This window comes from Caloenas nicobarica, chromosome 7 (genome assembly GCF_036013445.1).
Source record: "Caloenas nicobarica isolate bCalNic1 chromosome 7, bCalNic1.hap1, whole genome shotgun sequence".
Classification (NCBI taxonomy): Eukaryota; Metazoa; Chordata; class Aves; order Columbiformes; family Columbidae; genus Caloenas; species Caloenas nicobarica.
In genome coordinates this window covers 5,297,272-5,314,281 of record NC_088251.1, presented here as the reverse complement: position 1 = coordinate 5,314,281, position 17,010 = coordinate 5,297,272, and the positions used below count along the sequence as shown (strand labels likewise).

The window sequence follows — 17,010 nt, the reverse complement described above, 5'->3', positions numbered from 1 at the left end:
GGTGAAAATCCAACAAGCACTTGGAAACAGGACACGAAAGTAAATCTCTAATTCAGTCGCTAACAGGGAATTAAACAGCACACATATCTTTCCAGAGAGTTTGGCAAGGTACCTGTCATCTCAAGAACGTCTCAAAAGTGACTCAGTTACTGTTGGGAGAGACACATTAAACATGCCATTAAATCTGTGAATTAAAGGTTGAGAATACTAAATTACAGACGCACCTTAAATAGAAAACATGAGGGATGGAAAGCAACTGCCATACAAGCACTTCCTATTAGAGATGAATGAAATATTTCATTCCTTGTGAAAAACATTACTAAATATTTTTCTTAGATAAACACAGAATGCTTACCTCGTTACTAACTCCAGTAGAACTTTAAAACTAGGAACAACACTGACATCTCAAACAGAACTGGTTATTCCATCTATTTCCTGAACATATTTTACATAAAAAAACCCAGAAACATTGCATAAACTGCATTTACCCAAGAAGGGCAAAGTCCTTGTTAAGACTGATATGCGAGGAGGGAAAGAAAAGAAAGAGAGAGAAGAAGAGGAGGGGAAGGGGAAGAGGAAAGAGAGAAGAGAGAAGAGAAACAAACAAAAAAACCCCCAAACCAAAACCAAACACAAGAGTCAAGCTGAGAGTTACAAATGCAAATGTTTCCATGAAACAGGCAAAACTGAAGCAATTGGCGGTAGCTTATCTGCAAAATAAATCAGATTACAGCAATCAATTTACTGGCTAAATTAATTAAAACGTGGAATCAATTATGTTGCACGCGAAAAGTCGGGATGATGTCAGCAGAGCAGAGAGTAAACAAGTGCTGAGGCCCGAGGATGGTTGCGAAAGGTCTGACCCTGCACCAAACTCACCGCGGCGGCTGGTGATGTGGCTGAGCCGGGACTCGGGACGTCCCTGCGGTGTCCCCTCCACATCTGCTCTGTGTCTGCCCCTAATTACAGCTTTTAACTTTTATCACATTTAGAAAACTAATCCCATATGCTAGTTCTCCTCGGCATGAAGTAAATCTGCATGATGGCTCTACTTAGCCGCGTTGTTTAATTTTTAATTTCTGTTCTTGTGTTTCTAACACCTTCTGAGTATGGAAAATGATTCCTGTGAGGTTTGGCAGTCCTTGTCCTTCCCCACATTCCCCTGAATCTTCACCCACTAATGAGTTCACTTCTGGTCTAGTCACAAAAAAAAAAGCAGAATTATTCCGCTCGAGAATCTATGGTGAAGGAGTATCTTGAGCACACAATCATCTAAGATTCATCCCTTCAATGTGAGGAGAGGTATGCCAGGATATCATCATTTTTCAAGCAAAGTCCTCAAAATTAATGTAATTTCAAAATACATCTGTTCATTACACAACCTCTATGACGGTCATTTTGGATTAAAACATACTTTTAGGAATTGTGCAGCACAAGCCAGATGTTTCATGAACTACACTAGAAGTCAGACAACGGTGCTTCTTGAGGGGCGCTGGTTTACTGCGCTACATGTATTATTTGTTAGAAGCAGATATATTTACAACATCGATAAATACAAACTTTTAAATCCCAAATATTTAGCAAAGTTCGAAATTTGCAAGAACACAAAATGGAGTTCATATTATGACCATACTTCAAATCACATTTTAAAGACCTTCTGGTCCTTGCAATTGTTTTGCAAGACTCCATTTCAGAGTGGATAGTTCAGAGTAATTTCCAGCCCACAAGTCACTTTGTGCTGTGCCAGTTGCTTAGGACCCACAAATTAAGTTAATAACATTAACTTTTTATTACAGAAGCACTGGAATATTTAAGTATATTTTTGCATACGAGGCTAAAATCCCATGCCAGTCATTTGCATGTAGTCCAAATATACTAAAAAGTGAGGGAAAAATTTGCCTGGCTACACCTTCTTGGCACTATCATTATTGTCCAAGTATTTTGTATGCTCAAGGATCACACTAGATTTAGAAATATGCATTCTGATGATTCCAAGTGTTTATAGACTTAATCAGAAACAGATACAAACTTGTAAGATGTGTCTCTTCTAGAGAAGCCACTAGAAATAATTTATATGTCTGTCTTTTTCTTGGTTATAGAATTCAAATTTATTACCTATGGCTGTAATAAGAGAGTGGAAAGTTAGTTCTTTAGAAGAATTGAGTTCATGATCTATCGGAACTTATTTAAACTGTTTCCTAACTCTTCAAAGTACACAACATTGTATCTTTAAAAAATTATAAACAGCAGTCGTTTGAGAGCAAACCAGTAATTTCTCCCTAGTCAGATTGCACAGTTCTAAACAATTTGATCTTTTCCATCTGTAATAGTTTTGTGACTACACTATCATCATTTCAAGAACTTCAGTGCATTTATAAACATTAATCTGTATCACACTACCCTCATAAACATTAACATGTACTGTCTTTTGCATTAATCCAGCTGACTGGATTCAAAGATGCAAAACTACGCATGTACATCACTTTGTCAGGGATCTAAACCATCAGACGTGACCAAATGACAACCGCAGTTCACTTCATGGATACAAATATGTCATCATGGCCTCCTCGTTACGAGAGAGAGGAGGAATAAGGCCAGAATCACACTAATACACTATACTTCTAAAATATATCTTAAAATTAAACAGCCTCTGTACTCAATGGGGAAAAAAAAAGAATAAAAAGAAAAAAAAATCAAAATACATGCATTGACACACAAAAACATAAAACATGTTTGAAATATGCCCTTTTTATTAGCAAAGAATAGTCTCTAAATGGTACATAAAATTGAACGTTTTGAAAAACGCAACAGTAGAAATCAAGGTTATTGAAATAGTTGCGACAGATAATTTTTCTAGTGAAAGCACTGTGCACACAAATATATTTTTAAAATAAATACAGTTTTGTATAACTGCCCAAGCCTGCAGATTTCTGGGTAAGAATTCTAAGTTTTATTTACTAGAACTAACTCCCAGTTTCTTGCAGGAAACATTGAGATGCATAATCAAGTCGTTAGTAAGAGGATTCAGAAGTGATTAAACACTGGGAATGTGGTTTGCCTTTTACTACTCTAGCTTATTATGTCCAGCAGAATAACAATGATGCAAAGCTGTGAAAATTTTCGCTTTGTACGTAGCAAAGAAAACGGAGTTAGTTCTGTCATATGCGAGAAAGATGCATTTCTGAAGAAAAAAAAAACACAGCTTGTGTTCCTAGAAGTTTTAAAATCTGGTAAAAACTTGCAATAAAAGTTACAAGACTACTACAGAAAAAGTAGTAAGTAATTTTCTCTAGTTCACTAACTCGACTTTTTTTTTTTACTTGTATGTGAACATGAGGCAATTCGTAAGACTTTTTGGCTTTCAACATCTGTCTTTTGCACAGACACAGCCCCACCAGTTCCTGGGTGGCTGCAGATCACTGAAACGCAGAGAAAAAGACAAATGATCTTCTCCTGATTCCAATGCCTATCGTCATTTGGGCTCAGACCAGCTGGAAACAGGTCTAAAGCCTAAATTCTTCCAAGGACCTCCAACAGGGTCTGTATTGCTCTGTGGAGATGGCAAAGCCTGGTCTGCATCAAGAACCAGGAGGAAGGTGGCCGCTGAATTATTGGGCACTGGAAAATTCCTGCTGTTGTAAGACCTTGGCTTCGCAAGCTCTTCGGGTTTCTCATCTACTTTCTTTCTACACGGCGTACCTAAAAAAGGCCTCTCTTACTCACCTCTACAAATATCCATCTGGATTTTCAAGTTTTAATCCTACCATTACTTATTTTAACAACTTTCTTCTGTTCTTGTCAAGTCCTCAACGTTCTACCTACATGAACTACCACAAAATTTGCTTCCCCGTCTTTCCATGCGTGTCACTACCAGGTCTCCAGACCCTGATCACATCAGACTGACCTCATTTCTGAAAACGTTCCACAGGCTGTTTCAACCCCATCTTCATTCCCAGCACCTAGAGGCAGTAATACCAGTTCTACCTCTGACTATGGCATCTGAGAGCCCAGACTAACCTCTGGTTTTGAAGGAAACTCTTTTATGTCTCCTCGTATTCTTCATTTCTCCTACACCTCTCATGCTGTGGAAGATTTCTCCATAAACTCTAAAAGATAACTAATGTATTTCCTTATATCCCTCTTTGAAACTCTACTTCATTGTGATTACGAAAAATCATACAGTTTAGTCTATTATTACTATTTAGTCTATTAATAATTTAGTCTGTTACTATAACTGACCAGACAAACCAGAGGTGCTTCTCTCTTTCTTTATACCATCCTTTTGCATCCATCATAGTTTATGTTAGACTATACTCTCTGAAGCAAAGAGGGTCTTGTGTCCAAGAACACACGAAGCCAACACAGAGTCCATGTATGCCTTTGTCATGTCTATTTTTCAACACTGGAGAAAGCCCTTTCATTTTAATTAATATATTCCATTTGGTGCCATTTTGATTTCACTCTATTAGTAGATATACAGGAAGTTGAACAGATGTCTATTAGCTCAGCCAATTTATCGACTTCAGCAAACTAATCAGTTTAGAGGGAAAAAAAGAAGCACAGCATCAAAGCCCTTTTTGATCGGCACTGCTCAAAGCTTCTGCTCAAAGCAGAGGACTGAGATTGAGCTGAGATTGCCATGGGCCATGCCTCAAAATTCAGATCCCGCCCAGCTTTGTCCCTTGGGTCAGAGCAGCCTGGTCACCCTGGCTGGCACACGTACACGCCACATTAAGTGACAAAGTCAAGAGGCTATAAAACTACAAAAGCTTTGAAGCCACCACTTCAGACTGGGATTGTATCTGACCTTATCTGAAGTTGCTTCTTAAAGGTGTTGACATCTCAGTGGTGATGGGAAAAAAAGATTTGAAGTTGCCCACTAATTTAATTACCATCTCAAAAGCAGATTTTCATAAAGATTCTCTCTCCTTCATGAAGACATTTTTCACAGGCTTCTCTCAGGAGCAAGAAACTGAAATTCTCAACAGATGTTAGAAAAAAAAAAAAGACATATCAGTGCGCTGGTGTCAGAAAAAATGGAAAGTGGAAGGATAGAAGTATTGCCAGGATAATAAGTAAATTATTTATAATTCTTTTCATACTGCATTTGTTTCATGGGGCAAACCTGTTACTGAAAGTATCAATGAAGTAAAACCCTGAAGACCCATTTTGAGAGGAGGAAGATGAATAGTGTGACAGTCTGACCATGCCCAGAAATACTTTAACAGACGCTCTCATGTGACCGAATTTTGCTCATCAGTTTTGATATGTTGCCAAAGTGACTGACAAGTACTTATCTGCAGAGCAATCTTTCAATTAACTTATTTTTTCTTCAACATAATTCCACCTGTACTTACAGCTTCATTTCACAACCTGACAAAGTAAAGGCTAATGGCCTCTTAAATGCAGCTCAGCACAATCTCAATTCTCAGAATGCATCAGTATCCAAAGCCTCTATTGCTGCCGTATCTCACTAACTGCTCATTTATTTGTAAGCAAATGACTGGCTGCTGTTTAATAATAAAAATATCAGAAGCCTAACAAACCTCTCCCATTTATAAGATGATGCCAGGTCTTCTGAATTTTTCAAATTGAATGGACAACAAAAATGAAAAATCTGTTCTGGGGCATGAGTAATTTAGGCAAAACCAGTAATTTATAAAAGCAAGAATACATGACAAACGTGACCTTTCATCCATGAATGTTGTCTGAGTGCTGCTATGCAATTTTTTTTTTTTTTTGAAGTATCTGACGGTTTTTAATACGTGTTAGGAACTGCACAAAAGGAGCCCACTAGGAGTTTATTTAAGTATCAAATTTGAGCGTTTGCTGGCACAAGACCTCCTTGTCTCTGTATGACTGGAGTGCTTTGAGGTTAAGTAAGGCTGAATCTCATTACACTGGCCAGAAGTATTACAGAGTTGGACCTGTTTCAACCATCAGGCACTCATGATTTGCCATCCTAAACAAGAAAGTGTTATTACCGTTCCTATGATTTTTTTTTAATGAACTGTTAGATACTTTCTTAGACTTATCTCCGTGGTATAAAGAGTTAAGAACTTTGTTTAGTTTGTCTGTCCTCTCTTCTTCGTTCTCCAACTGTTAACAAAAGTATTCGACGTCAGAGGGGAAGGGGATGGAAAACAACACACTTTAAACCCATTTGAAAATGCTCAATCATGGGACAACCACATAATGCAAAACAGGCAAAAATCCTCCACGAATACCAATTAAGACTTTCTGATATTTTAGAAAGATTTTTCTAATTTTGTGAGCAACTTTTTTCTTTTCTTTTCTTTTTTTTTTTCCAGAAAAGAAAAAATAAATCTGGTCATAGGAAGGAGATCTGCAATGTAATGTGTATGAATACTCAGAAATCCTTTTCACATTTGAGAGATTTGGAAGGTCAGAGCACAGAGCACCTTCTCCTGAAGCAGCACTTGCTGCTGGTCGATAACACATTTCCATAACCTGCAACTGGTAAATTTATTAGTTTGTTTCGGGTGTTTTTTTAAGGGAGGGAAAAGAAGTTCAAAAATTGCCAAACAATACGAACAAACAAGTGTGAGGTAATGTTTCAGAAATTTTCTGATATTACGGACAATATTAGAAGATGGCTATTTCCAGGGACTGTTGTATTGCCCCAGGCAGCAGCATGAGTCGCACTATTTCTCCCAGTTGTTTACTGGATCTGGTTATTGCCCCGTTTCTATGTCCAAAGTCCCACTCCCGATAAATCATGACCTACTTAACTGACATAATTATGGGCCGTATTATAGAAAGCTGATTCAAGAAGAATACAGCCCACCATCATTCCTATTGCTCTTTTTAAAATTCTCTGTAACTTCATTAAACTCACATTACTGACTATTGCAGAGAGTGAAGAATTAAGAAGGAAACTTATTTTACTGTTGAGAAATAGCTTCCTCAGAGCTAGCAACTATTTAAACCTCCAATGTCTATAAGCTCACAGCAGGTCCAGTGCATTTCAATGTGTAGCTATGTTTTAATTTCCTTAAACCACAGGACATAAGTCACAGTTCCAGTAGTGTCTGGAGTGAGATATTCATTGATGATAATGATGCAAAGTTTTATATCCTGCAGTTTCCAAATGCGTGGTATGCCACAGGAATTTCACAGACTCGAGAAGACGATGCCCTTTTGCTTGTATGGGGTTAACACCTTCAAAGGCAGTAATTTAGTTGTAATTTTTGCACTTAAATGAATGCACTTCTTGGTGAATAACAAGAGTATTTTGAACACCACTGGCCTCCAAAACCATTTCCCTCCTTCCTCTTACCTTTGTCATTTTTTTCCAGTTTTGCCTCACCAATCTAATGATCTAGTTGATCAAAACATGATGTGCCGCCAGTTTGAATCTCTTACGTATTGAGCTTTCCCCATGGTGACAGATACGCTTTTCCAAAAGCATCCAAGCTCCCCCATCTATTTCCCACTGCATCGCATGGCTATATGCACAGTCTCTAAAGAACCTTACACAGAACATCATTCTGCTACTAAAACTTTTAAATCAGCACCAATACCTAGAAATGTATTTCATGTCAGTACTGTAGAACATTTACAATTAGGAAGTATCATCATTTCAGTATTCCCATTGAGCAACCGAGTCACAGCACAAATGGAAACGTGCACAGGATGAGGAGAAGCAAGAAACTGAAGCAGCTTCGCCAGAAGTTCACAGTCCCGCGTAAGTGGTCACCTCTTTTGAAATCCCTTTCCTTTACCTACATCCTGCCTTCCAACAGTTAACCAGCTAGTGAATGAAAATTTTATTAAATTAAATTAAATTTTATTAAACTACAGCCATGAAAAACAAAAAGCAAGCAGCAGCTGTTGAAGACTACTCAAACTTAGAGACATGTAAATCTGTTTTTTGATGGCTAAATGCAGACCATGGCGTTATGAGCTTAATCGCTGACATCTCTGAATACCACCACAACCCTTCTCAATTGTTACTCAGTGGGGAAAGTTTCGAAAAGATGATATTCAGCAAATTGCAATTAATAAAAGAAGTTAATCAGTTTTTTGTTTTCCACCCAAGGACCACACCAGGCATCTTCTAACGCAGCTCCCTTGGGGTCTGCAATTAGCTCACAGAGTCAGGAGCTAAAGCAAGTAAATGTATTTTTTTTTCCTTCCATTGCATTCTTTTACAGTATCTTTACTGTATTATGTTCCGGTCAGTAATATTTTTAACCATTCTATCCTGGCAAATCACTAAGTACCTACTTTACATAATGCAAAAATCTACATCCCATCCACCTCAAGAAGTTTAAGATGTTTCTGCTGTTCATCGTATTCTTCAGATTCACTGACGGATTGTTAAATTAAATCTGCCAGTTTGCTCCTTAAGAAAAGCAGTGGATGCCTTTGAGCTCCTCCCGCCCTTTCATTTCCCTGTATTGATTCTAATTTCCTTTCTTTATGCGTTCAGTCAACTAAGGGAGGAACAATTATTTGTTGAGTTTTGTTCATGCGCAGAATAACAAATATAATTAGCTGAAAGGCAGAAAAATGTGTTAATTTTGGGCTACATCAAGTCTGTAAAACAGAATGTACTTAAAATTTGTATTGATTATTTTATGTTATAAGACAAAACTCTCTATCTGCTAATCCTTGCTGGAGGAATTGTGAATTTTAAACTTTTTATCCTTTATAGATTTGCATAATACTTCAGCAGCAGATGATGCCAATGCATTATAAAAACAAAACAGACCATTTACAGACCTATCCTTCACACAGAATCACACAATGTCAGGGGTTGGAAGGGACCTGAAAAGCTCATCCAGCCCAGTCCCCCTCCGGAGCAGGAACACCCAGATGAGGTTACACAGAAGGTGTCCAGGTGGGTTGGAATGTCTGCAGAGAAGGAGACTCCACAACCTCCCTGGGCAGCCTGGGCCAGGCTCCATCACCCTCACTGAGAAGAAGTTTCTTCTCAAATTTAAGTGGAACCTCCTGTGTTCCAGCTTGAACCCATTACCCTTTGTCTTACTGTTGGTTGTCACCGAGAAGAGCCTGGCTCCATCCTCCTGACACCCACCCTTTACATATTGATAACCATGAATGAGGTCACCCCTCAGTCTCCTCTTCTCCAGCTCCAGAGCCCCAGCTCCTCAGCCTTTCCTCACACGGGAGATGCTCCACTCCCTTCAGCATCTTCGTGGCTGCGCTGGACTCTCTCCAGCAGTTCCCTGTCCTGCTGGAACTGAGGGGCCCAGAACTGGACACAGTATTCCAGATGAGGTCTCACCAGGGCAGAGCAGAGGGGCAGGAGAACCTCTCTCGACCCTACTGATAACCTTACCTGCTGTTGCGTCCTGGTTGAATCGACAGTATTTCGACTGCTCGAGCAGGGGCAGACATCGCTCAATAGGCGTCCAGACATACGTCTCTGGACACAACAAGTCCGAGGGCCTGTACTGACCCTAGAAAGGAGAAAAGGAATAAAATCAAAATAAAAATATCAGTTGCACGAGAACACTCTGGCTACAACTTTCCAGATTTTCCTATGAACAAGGAATAGTTTTTGATCTAATCTACAGTAAATATGTCAGAAACAGCTTCACTGAAATCACAGACTTACTCCTTTAGTATTTTCAGCACCATCTCCGGGACACAGACTTAACCTTGGCACTTGAAGAAAATGTAAAATTAACATAACACATTTTTACGGTATCCAAGATGAACCACAAAAGTTTTGGCGTTGCTTACTGAAACTTTGTATTTAAGTTGTCCTCCGGAGTTCTGCTGAGCTGGTGCCAACACTTAAAAACTCAGCACCTCCAAAAGCAGCTTGTCTCAAGTGTTGGTCATTCAAGCAAATAATGGAGACTAAAAAAAAAAAAACTAACAGAAAAAACCCCACTTAACAGCAAGCAGGATAGTATTTTTATTGCATTAGTGATAGAGCATTTTGTCGTTGCTACTTAAATGGTAACATTTTCTTTTTAATTTATGGATTTTTTCCTGGAATAGCTTACAGGTAATGATTAGTGAAATTCCACCATTCTTTGTTGATTTATTTAAAAGATATTCTTTGCAGACATTCCTAGAGACTAAACAGTTGTAATTATTTTCCCTTTAGCTACACAGAAATCACCACCTCAGCAATAATAACCTCCTCTAACCAGATCTTCGTTTGATTTAAAATACGATTATTCATCGGCCTGTAACTTAAGTCAAAAATCTATCTTTGAGACATTATTCATTTAATCCAAACCCTCTCAACATTCAGAGCCATGTGGTGGAAATATCCGATTAATTTTTAAACTGAAAATTCATTTCACGTATCAGCTTGAAAAACAGACATACAGTAGATAGAATGAAAAAGCTTAATGATCTCAATTATACAGGTCTTGAATCAACATTTAAAAGACTGGGCGTTGTATTAAGTCACAGTGCAGTGATGCAATTAAGAGTTCTTCATATCGAATACTTTAAATAGGTAATGAAGATGATCGTCTTGAAATGAAGTTGATTTTTTTCCAACTTCTACTACGAAAAAAGGCAAAGCGGCCTTGAATGAAGCTGACCAGCATTTGGGAAGGGACACAGATCTAATAACGGTGACTACACTCTGGTGATAAAGACATTTTTAAAAGTTGCATCCATGAGCTTTGCAATTCTTCTTTTAGACACACCTTATGCAGCAACATCCAAGTTTGGAGAATCAGAAGAACCATTTTTCCAATGTTTGCAGAGATTCCCAATTCTTTTTATTCTCTTACTGTTCCACTCAACAATATTTACAGTAGAATTAAGTTTTTTTCATCACGTATTTCCCACCAACTGTAAATTGTCGAGTAAGAAATACAAAAATTACCTCTGATAAAAACAAAGTCATAGCTGTCCACATAAAAAAAAGCTTCATGCTGAACCTTATCAAGTACCTGCTGTATCTTTCTGAAATGAGTCTGTATGACTCTGCTTTTCTCATTTGAAAAACAGTCGCAGTCGACTTGTAATTACAGTCCTTGTTTTGTTTTTAATTAAATGCAAATTTCTATATTAAGTTAAAACAATATTCCTCCATGCAGAAGCTTAAACCTCAAGGCCTTAGAAAAGCCTCTAAAGCCAGAGAATGGAAATGACATTATTAAATAAACTGCTTTGAAATGTTATGCTATCTAAACAGAAACAGTTGAAAGGTATGGGACTCTTAGTTATCGTTACTCAAATAAAACAATTTAAGCACTACGGGAAAAATATGCCTTTTCAGTCAGATTAAAAAAAAAATGCTCAAGGCTTTAAATAACGATTGCTCAGCCACTTACTGTTTTCCTAGAAATTACTGTCCCTACACCTTGAAATAGATCACACTTAAGAATCCCATGCATGAAAATCATATCACCACACAGCCGTATTCTAAATTTCCCAATTACTTCTACAATGTCACATTCTGTCATAAAACGGGATGTATAAAATTTCAGCATTACTAGTTTGGTTATAACAAAAAGATTATTTAGTACTGAGCAAAACTGTAACAGGAAAATGTGATTATCCAATCCATCACTGTAGATTCAGTATTTATTTCAGGCATCAAAATACCCTACTTTGGAAGGAAAAAGGAAGAAATAGCTCTGAGGTAGTTTCCTTCAGATGTTTTCTTCCCCCAAAATTTAGAGTCTTGTTAATTAACTTCTCTGAACATGTGGGAGGCTGAGGTGATGACACACAGCAAAGAGGCAGCACCGACCAGTGACACAAAATGTAATTAGAGGTAAAAATCAAACAAGCTATTGATGCTCCTCAAGATCCTCCCCTTTCTAAAAGTATTGCCAAACATACTAGAAGTATGATATAAAGGCAATTTATTTACTCTGCTGGTTAAACCCACATCCCATGACTCATTTCTGGAGGAAGAGGGAACACGAAGACATTCAGAGGAGAGTTTCCTAGCGAACAGTGTTGCCACTGTCCCTATATTGATGGAATTAAAAAGGAAATCCACAGAATTTGTTAAATCAAACGCAATAATTTCTGTGAGCTTCTGTCCTTTTTTTTTTTTTTGTCCCCTAAGAACTTATTCTCTATTTACTTACTTTCTTAAAAACGTTAAATAACTCAACATGAAAACAAACAATGAATCCACCTGGCTTCCCCCCACCCAGCCTCTTACTGTGACTGTGAAAAATCTGAACCTGAGAATCCAGCCAGATTCTGCCTCATCCAGAAGCACCTACACTTCAAGAAAATGGTCACATTTCATTATTCCCTCTAAAAGTATTACATCATCTAAAAAAATTGCCTTTAAGTATGCTATTTATATTCCTTCTTATTCTTAGTTTTGCTGATTTGCAGTATACACCCAACATAAATCCAAACTAGAAAGGGGATCTCCTGCAGAGAACTGCTGCAGAGCTATTTATCAGTAGAACTTCATCGGGTTTGCAAAACTGTTTTTGAAAATAATTTCTCTTTGGCTTCAGCTTAAATTAGCATACATTTCAGAAGTAATTCATCCTGTTGTAAAAACCCGCAACTGAAAACATTTTGCTTTCTTTTATCTCATGATACAAAAGTTCCTGCACAGTAGCGCTGTTTATACTGCCCAGAACATCCTAGGAATACTTAACTACAAGATTTTCAACAATAAGTATCATCTTACAGATCATCCTAAGCACTTGTATTATGTTCCAGCTTCTTAAACCTGATACCACCTGCTGATGAAATTCACTCTGTCAATAGAAAACAACTGCCCATATTTCTTCTGCCTGCGCATCTACATTTTGTTAAGAAATATCCAGCAAGGCACAAGATGCATTATTTTGAAATGTTTTTTTGAAATGAAAAATACATTTGCCTAAAATTGCATTATTTTTGATGCTGTTTAAAATTTTCACGGACATCCAGAAACATCCTTCTTGATACACAATATTGACACATTTTGAGCTGTTATAACATGAGAATGGCCACTGCAGGTCATGCCAGATGTCCATGGTACAGCCAAATATCCTGTCTCTCATGGCTATCAATAGAAAACACTCAGTGAAAACTTAAAAAAGTATAAAAGCACATAGCATTACTCTACCAGTACTCTCTTGACCTCCAAAAGATCCTTCTGCAAGTAGATAACTTCAATAATAATGCATTTTGCCACTGAATAATCCTAAACAACTGCTTTAATTTACTTCAACTGCTTTAGTTTACTTCAACATGCAAAATGTTGTTGTGCTTGATGACCATTCCTACCTCTATTACAGAAATGCTCTGAACAATCATTGCCTTATCACCATGATTTTACAGATAAAGGGACCTAAATTCTTTACTCGTTCCTCTCACGTAGGCCATTCCATACCTTTAATCATCCCAGTCAATCTGTCCTCTTTCCAATTTTGTTTTCTCTCGTTTGAAATAGGGGGAAAACATCCAGACTTGTTTAAGGAGCAGAAGAGCACAAGGTATAATGAAGAAAACCAAAAGAAAAATTGCACCTTTATAAGAATCTGACTAATCTATCAAATGGCTTGATTAAAATACAAAACTGAAAATTAGTATAGCTAAGGAATTCCTGAGTAGATGGTTTCTTCTACCAGGTCAACTCACTGCAATGTAAATGTGAGTGTAATAAAAAAATACCTCCATGACATTTTATTTTCACTAATGTTTGGGCACAGACAATATAAAAGAAAGAGTGTTTAAGGTGGCTTCCCTTACACTATTAGACATGCTGCATTTTAATTGGAAACTTCTGGAAATACATTTTACAGTGAGGCCGCCAAGCCTAAGTTAATACTTCACGCCATGATACTTTTTGTTTTACAGTTTCCAAATCAGAATCGACCAGAACTTCTCTGAACTTTTGTTCCACAGGAAGGGCAAAGGTTTTAATGAGACTTTAGTCTGGAGATTACTTTTTAAATATTTTGTAAAATCGGAGGGATTTGGTAAGCACTTGAGATGAAAAACACCAGGAGAGTTTGTTTTTCTAGTCTAAGTAAAATTTAAAACTTAAAACTACCAAGAAAGAGAATAATCTCAAAAATGAAGAAGGTCAAGCACCAGTAGCACTGGAAAAACAAAACAGGAAGGTTAAACATACATTTAATTCTTTTATCGGGTACAGTTTACATCTGTATTCTATTTTTTTTCCACAATAAACTCATTGATCTTTTATTAAAAGTGAATTAAGATTGCCTTCATCTCCATTTCCAGCCAGCTGCTTAAAAAGAAGCTCTCAGACTACACAAAGAAAATAACCCCAAATTATCCACATCAATCCATTAGAGCCAGGCAGCGCCGCCCCAGAAAGAGCGCGACAGACCGCGGGTTTATTGAATTCAGTCTTTTCCTTGAAAGACAACCCCGCTGGAATCCCATCAGCAAAGCACTACAGCAGACCCTTGCTCCCCAATTTCATTAGATAAACAGAAATAGAGTTTATCGATCCCCAGGAGAGCCCTTGGCAAGTCACCTGCATCGCAGGGTTTGCACAGACGGGGGTCGGCCCGTGCCAGGCTGCAAAAAACCCAAGATTAATACAAAAGGAACCAACCAAGCAGCTTTATTTATCAATGAGAGATGGGTAGAGACTTCAAATTATCACCAAAAGCATTCAGCATACAAGAAAGTATATACAAAAAAGGAGCTTCCTCAGCCAATGCAGAGTTTGTGGGTAACTCAATGAATAAATAAAAACTATTTGGAGTTAACCATAGGGTTCACAGCTGCCTGTGCAAACCCACTGCCTGATACTCCACTGCCAGTATCGAACAAACTGGTTTTATTCAAACTGCACACTTTGAATTAATTATGCAATTTTTAGGACCCACAAGTTGCAACCTGGAGAGCTGAGCCACCTTTCTGTTATTAAAGAATAATGCATTGGAATCCTTAAAAGATGTTACGAATAATCAACAAAATTCACTTTCTAGCTCATAAACATCAAGCTATTTTTGAGATGTATATAAAGTGCAAGGGAAATACCCCTTCTTCCAAAAGCTGTGCTGATTCTCATTCTTTTAGTTACATTATCCGAGGCACAAAACCTATGCAATGGGAATTTCAAGGGCAGCCAAGGAGCTGTAATGCGCTTCCCAGCACATCTCAAACATCAAAATGCAGAGTGAATGCTCACCTTCTCCTATATTGTTTGATTTCCTATAAGTAAAATGCAAATATTTCAAGTTGTATTTCCAATAGAAGTGTACCAACACTTGTTTATTTCAATTAATTTGTTATGACATTAGTTTTTTGCTTTTTTGTTTTTAAATGTGCCCCAATCTTTAAAGTGACTGGCCAAAGCAATGGTATAATTTGCCAACTTTCACTTCTTTTCTGTTTATTTCCCAATTCAATATAATGTATTAACAGAAATAATTGATGTCTTTTATGTTCATATTCTCCGCATTTTGAGATTTAATCAAGGTAATGGGTGTCGAGTGTACAGTAACATTTCTGAACTTGGACACAAGCCACAAAACATGTGCCTATTCCCACCCCATACCTGTTCTCACTCCTTTTTTTTCTGGCTTAGAAAAACAGATGGAGAGATACATACAAACAAGTTTTACATTTACCGTTCTTAGGTTTCAGTAAGCTTAATCTAAACAGTGAATTCTACTCTGCTGAATTTGCGTGAGCATTTTACAAGCTATTACCTGAAAACAACCCCAACTTCATGCCCTTTGTGGTAGCAGAGAGCTGGGGAAAACCATTCGAAATTCAACCTTACGAGTTCCTCTTCAGCTTCACTTCTCAGCCACTTCTGACTCCCAAAATTTCCATTGTTTCTTCAACACAACGTATTTATCCAGAATTTCTAGTTTGTACAGTAGAAGCATCAGGAAATGCTGCTTTATCATTTTTTGGGTAAGTTTCAGCTGGGAAAATTATATAAGTAATTATAATTATATATGTGCCATGTGATAACGATAACCTACAGCACAAAACCTGTGAAGGTCAGTGTAGGGCTGCTCAAAGTCATGGATACGGCACTTCAGACTGGACAGACAAAGTACAAAACATTACAAAATGGTCCCTTCAGGACCAACAAGGAGCATATTGTACCCTGGTTCCAGACTTTTGACGACAGAAACAGCAAGTTTATGGATTCTGAAAGCCCTAAGTTGGCTGTTTATCTAAAGCTGAAATAATAATATCCAAATGACAAGTATGAATAGAACTCCTGAAACTGAGAAACAAAGAGAAATATTACAAGTATTTAGCTACTCGAAAAAGCTTATGTAACATTAGGGTCATTGTTTAAGCATGTTTTCTAAGTACTTTTACAACATCTAACTATTGATGTATCTATTTTGCCTTTTTGTACTTCCCAAGGTTCCTTTTTTAATTATTATTATTATTGCTTTTTTGCTTATATCTGTTAATCTGTGCAGTACACAATGACATTTAATTAAAATAGACTATTGAAACTAAGCTTAGCGTTCAGTGTTGCTACAAAAACTTTGTGTTTGGCACACAAAAATAAGAGATGCTGATATGGGATGGTACTTATAAGAAAACCACACTCTACATTCCTGCCCGGAATTCCAGAGACAGTCACTAAGAATGTTAAAACACTGCACAGCTTCAAATATTGCCATTTTATCTCTCTCATTGACTAATATTTAGTATCAGTGATACTAAACCGACATCAACACCAGAACGAAATTCTAAAGAATGTTTCAAATTCGGGGTGTATTTGTACACATTTAGACACTGAGATTCCCTATGAAATTACAAGAGCCATATGTTAAAAAAAATTACAGGAAAAAAAGATTTTGTGATTTTAAATAAAATATATAAAACCAGTTGACATTTACTGGAAATTGTCATTAAACATCCAGTTGGGAACAAGCTAATTAAAGATGGTACCATATGGACATCTGCAGCTGGTGTCCATCTTGCCCATGGAGAAGCTACTCAAGAATCCAAAAAAAAAAGTAGCACAGTTTGGGAAAACTTGAGTGGAAAACAGTGAGAAAGAAGAGTTAAGCTCATACATTTGATGGATATTAGTTTCTCTGAATTTTAGGCAACTTTTTC

At 37.4% G+C, this 17,010-nt stretch overlaps 1 protein-coding gene across 3 annotated transcripts in view; it reads right to left on the bottom strand.

The window, feature by feature from the left end:
* Positions 1–17,010, bottom strand: part of ATE1 (arginyltransferase 1) — an 80,161-nt gene that overhangs the window by 10,585 nt on the left and 52,566 nt on the right. For all 3 annotated transcript variants that reach the window (XM_065639340.1, XM_065639339.1, XM_065639338.1), the window contains exon 11: positions 9,329–9,449. In XM_065639340.1, coding sequence (XP_065495412.1) covers positions 9,329–9,449 — 121 coding nt within the window. The remainder of the gene's footprint in view (positions 1–9,328; positions 9,450–17,010) is intronic.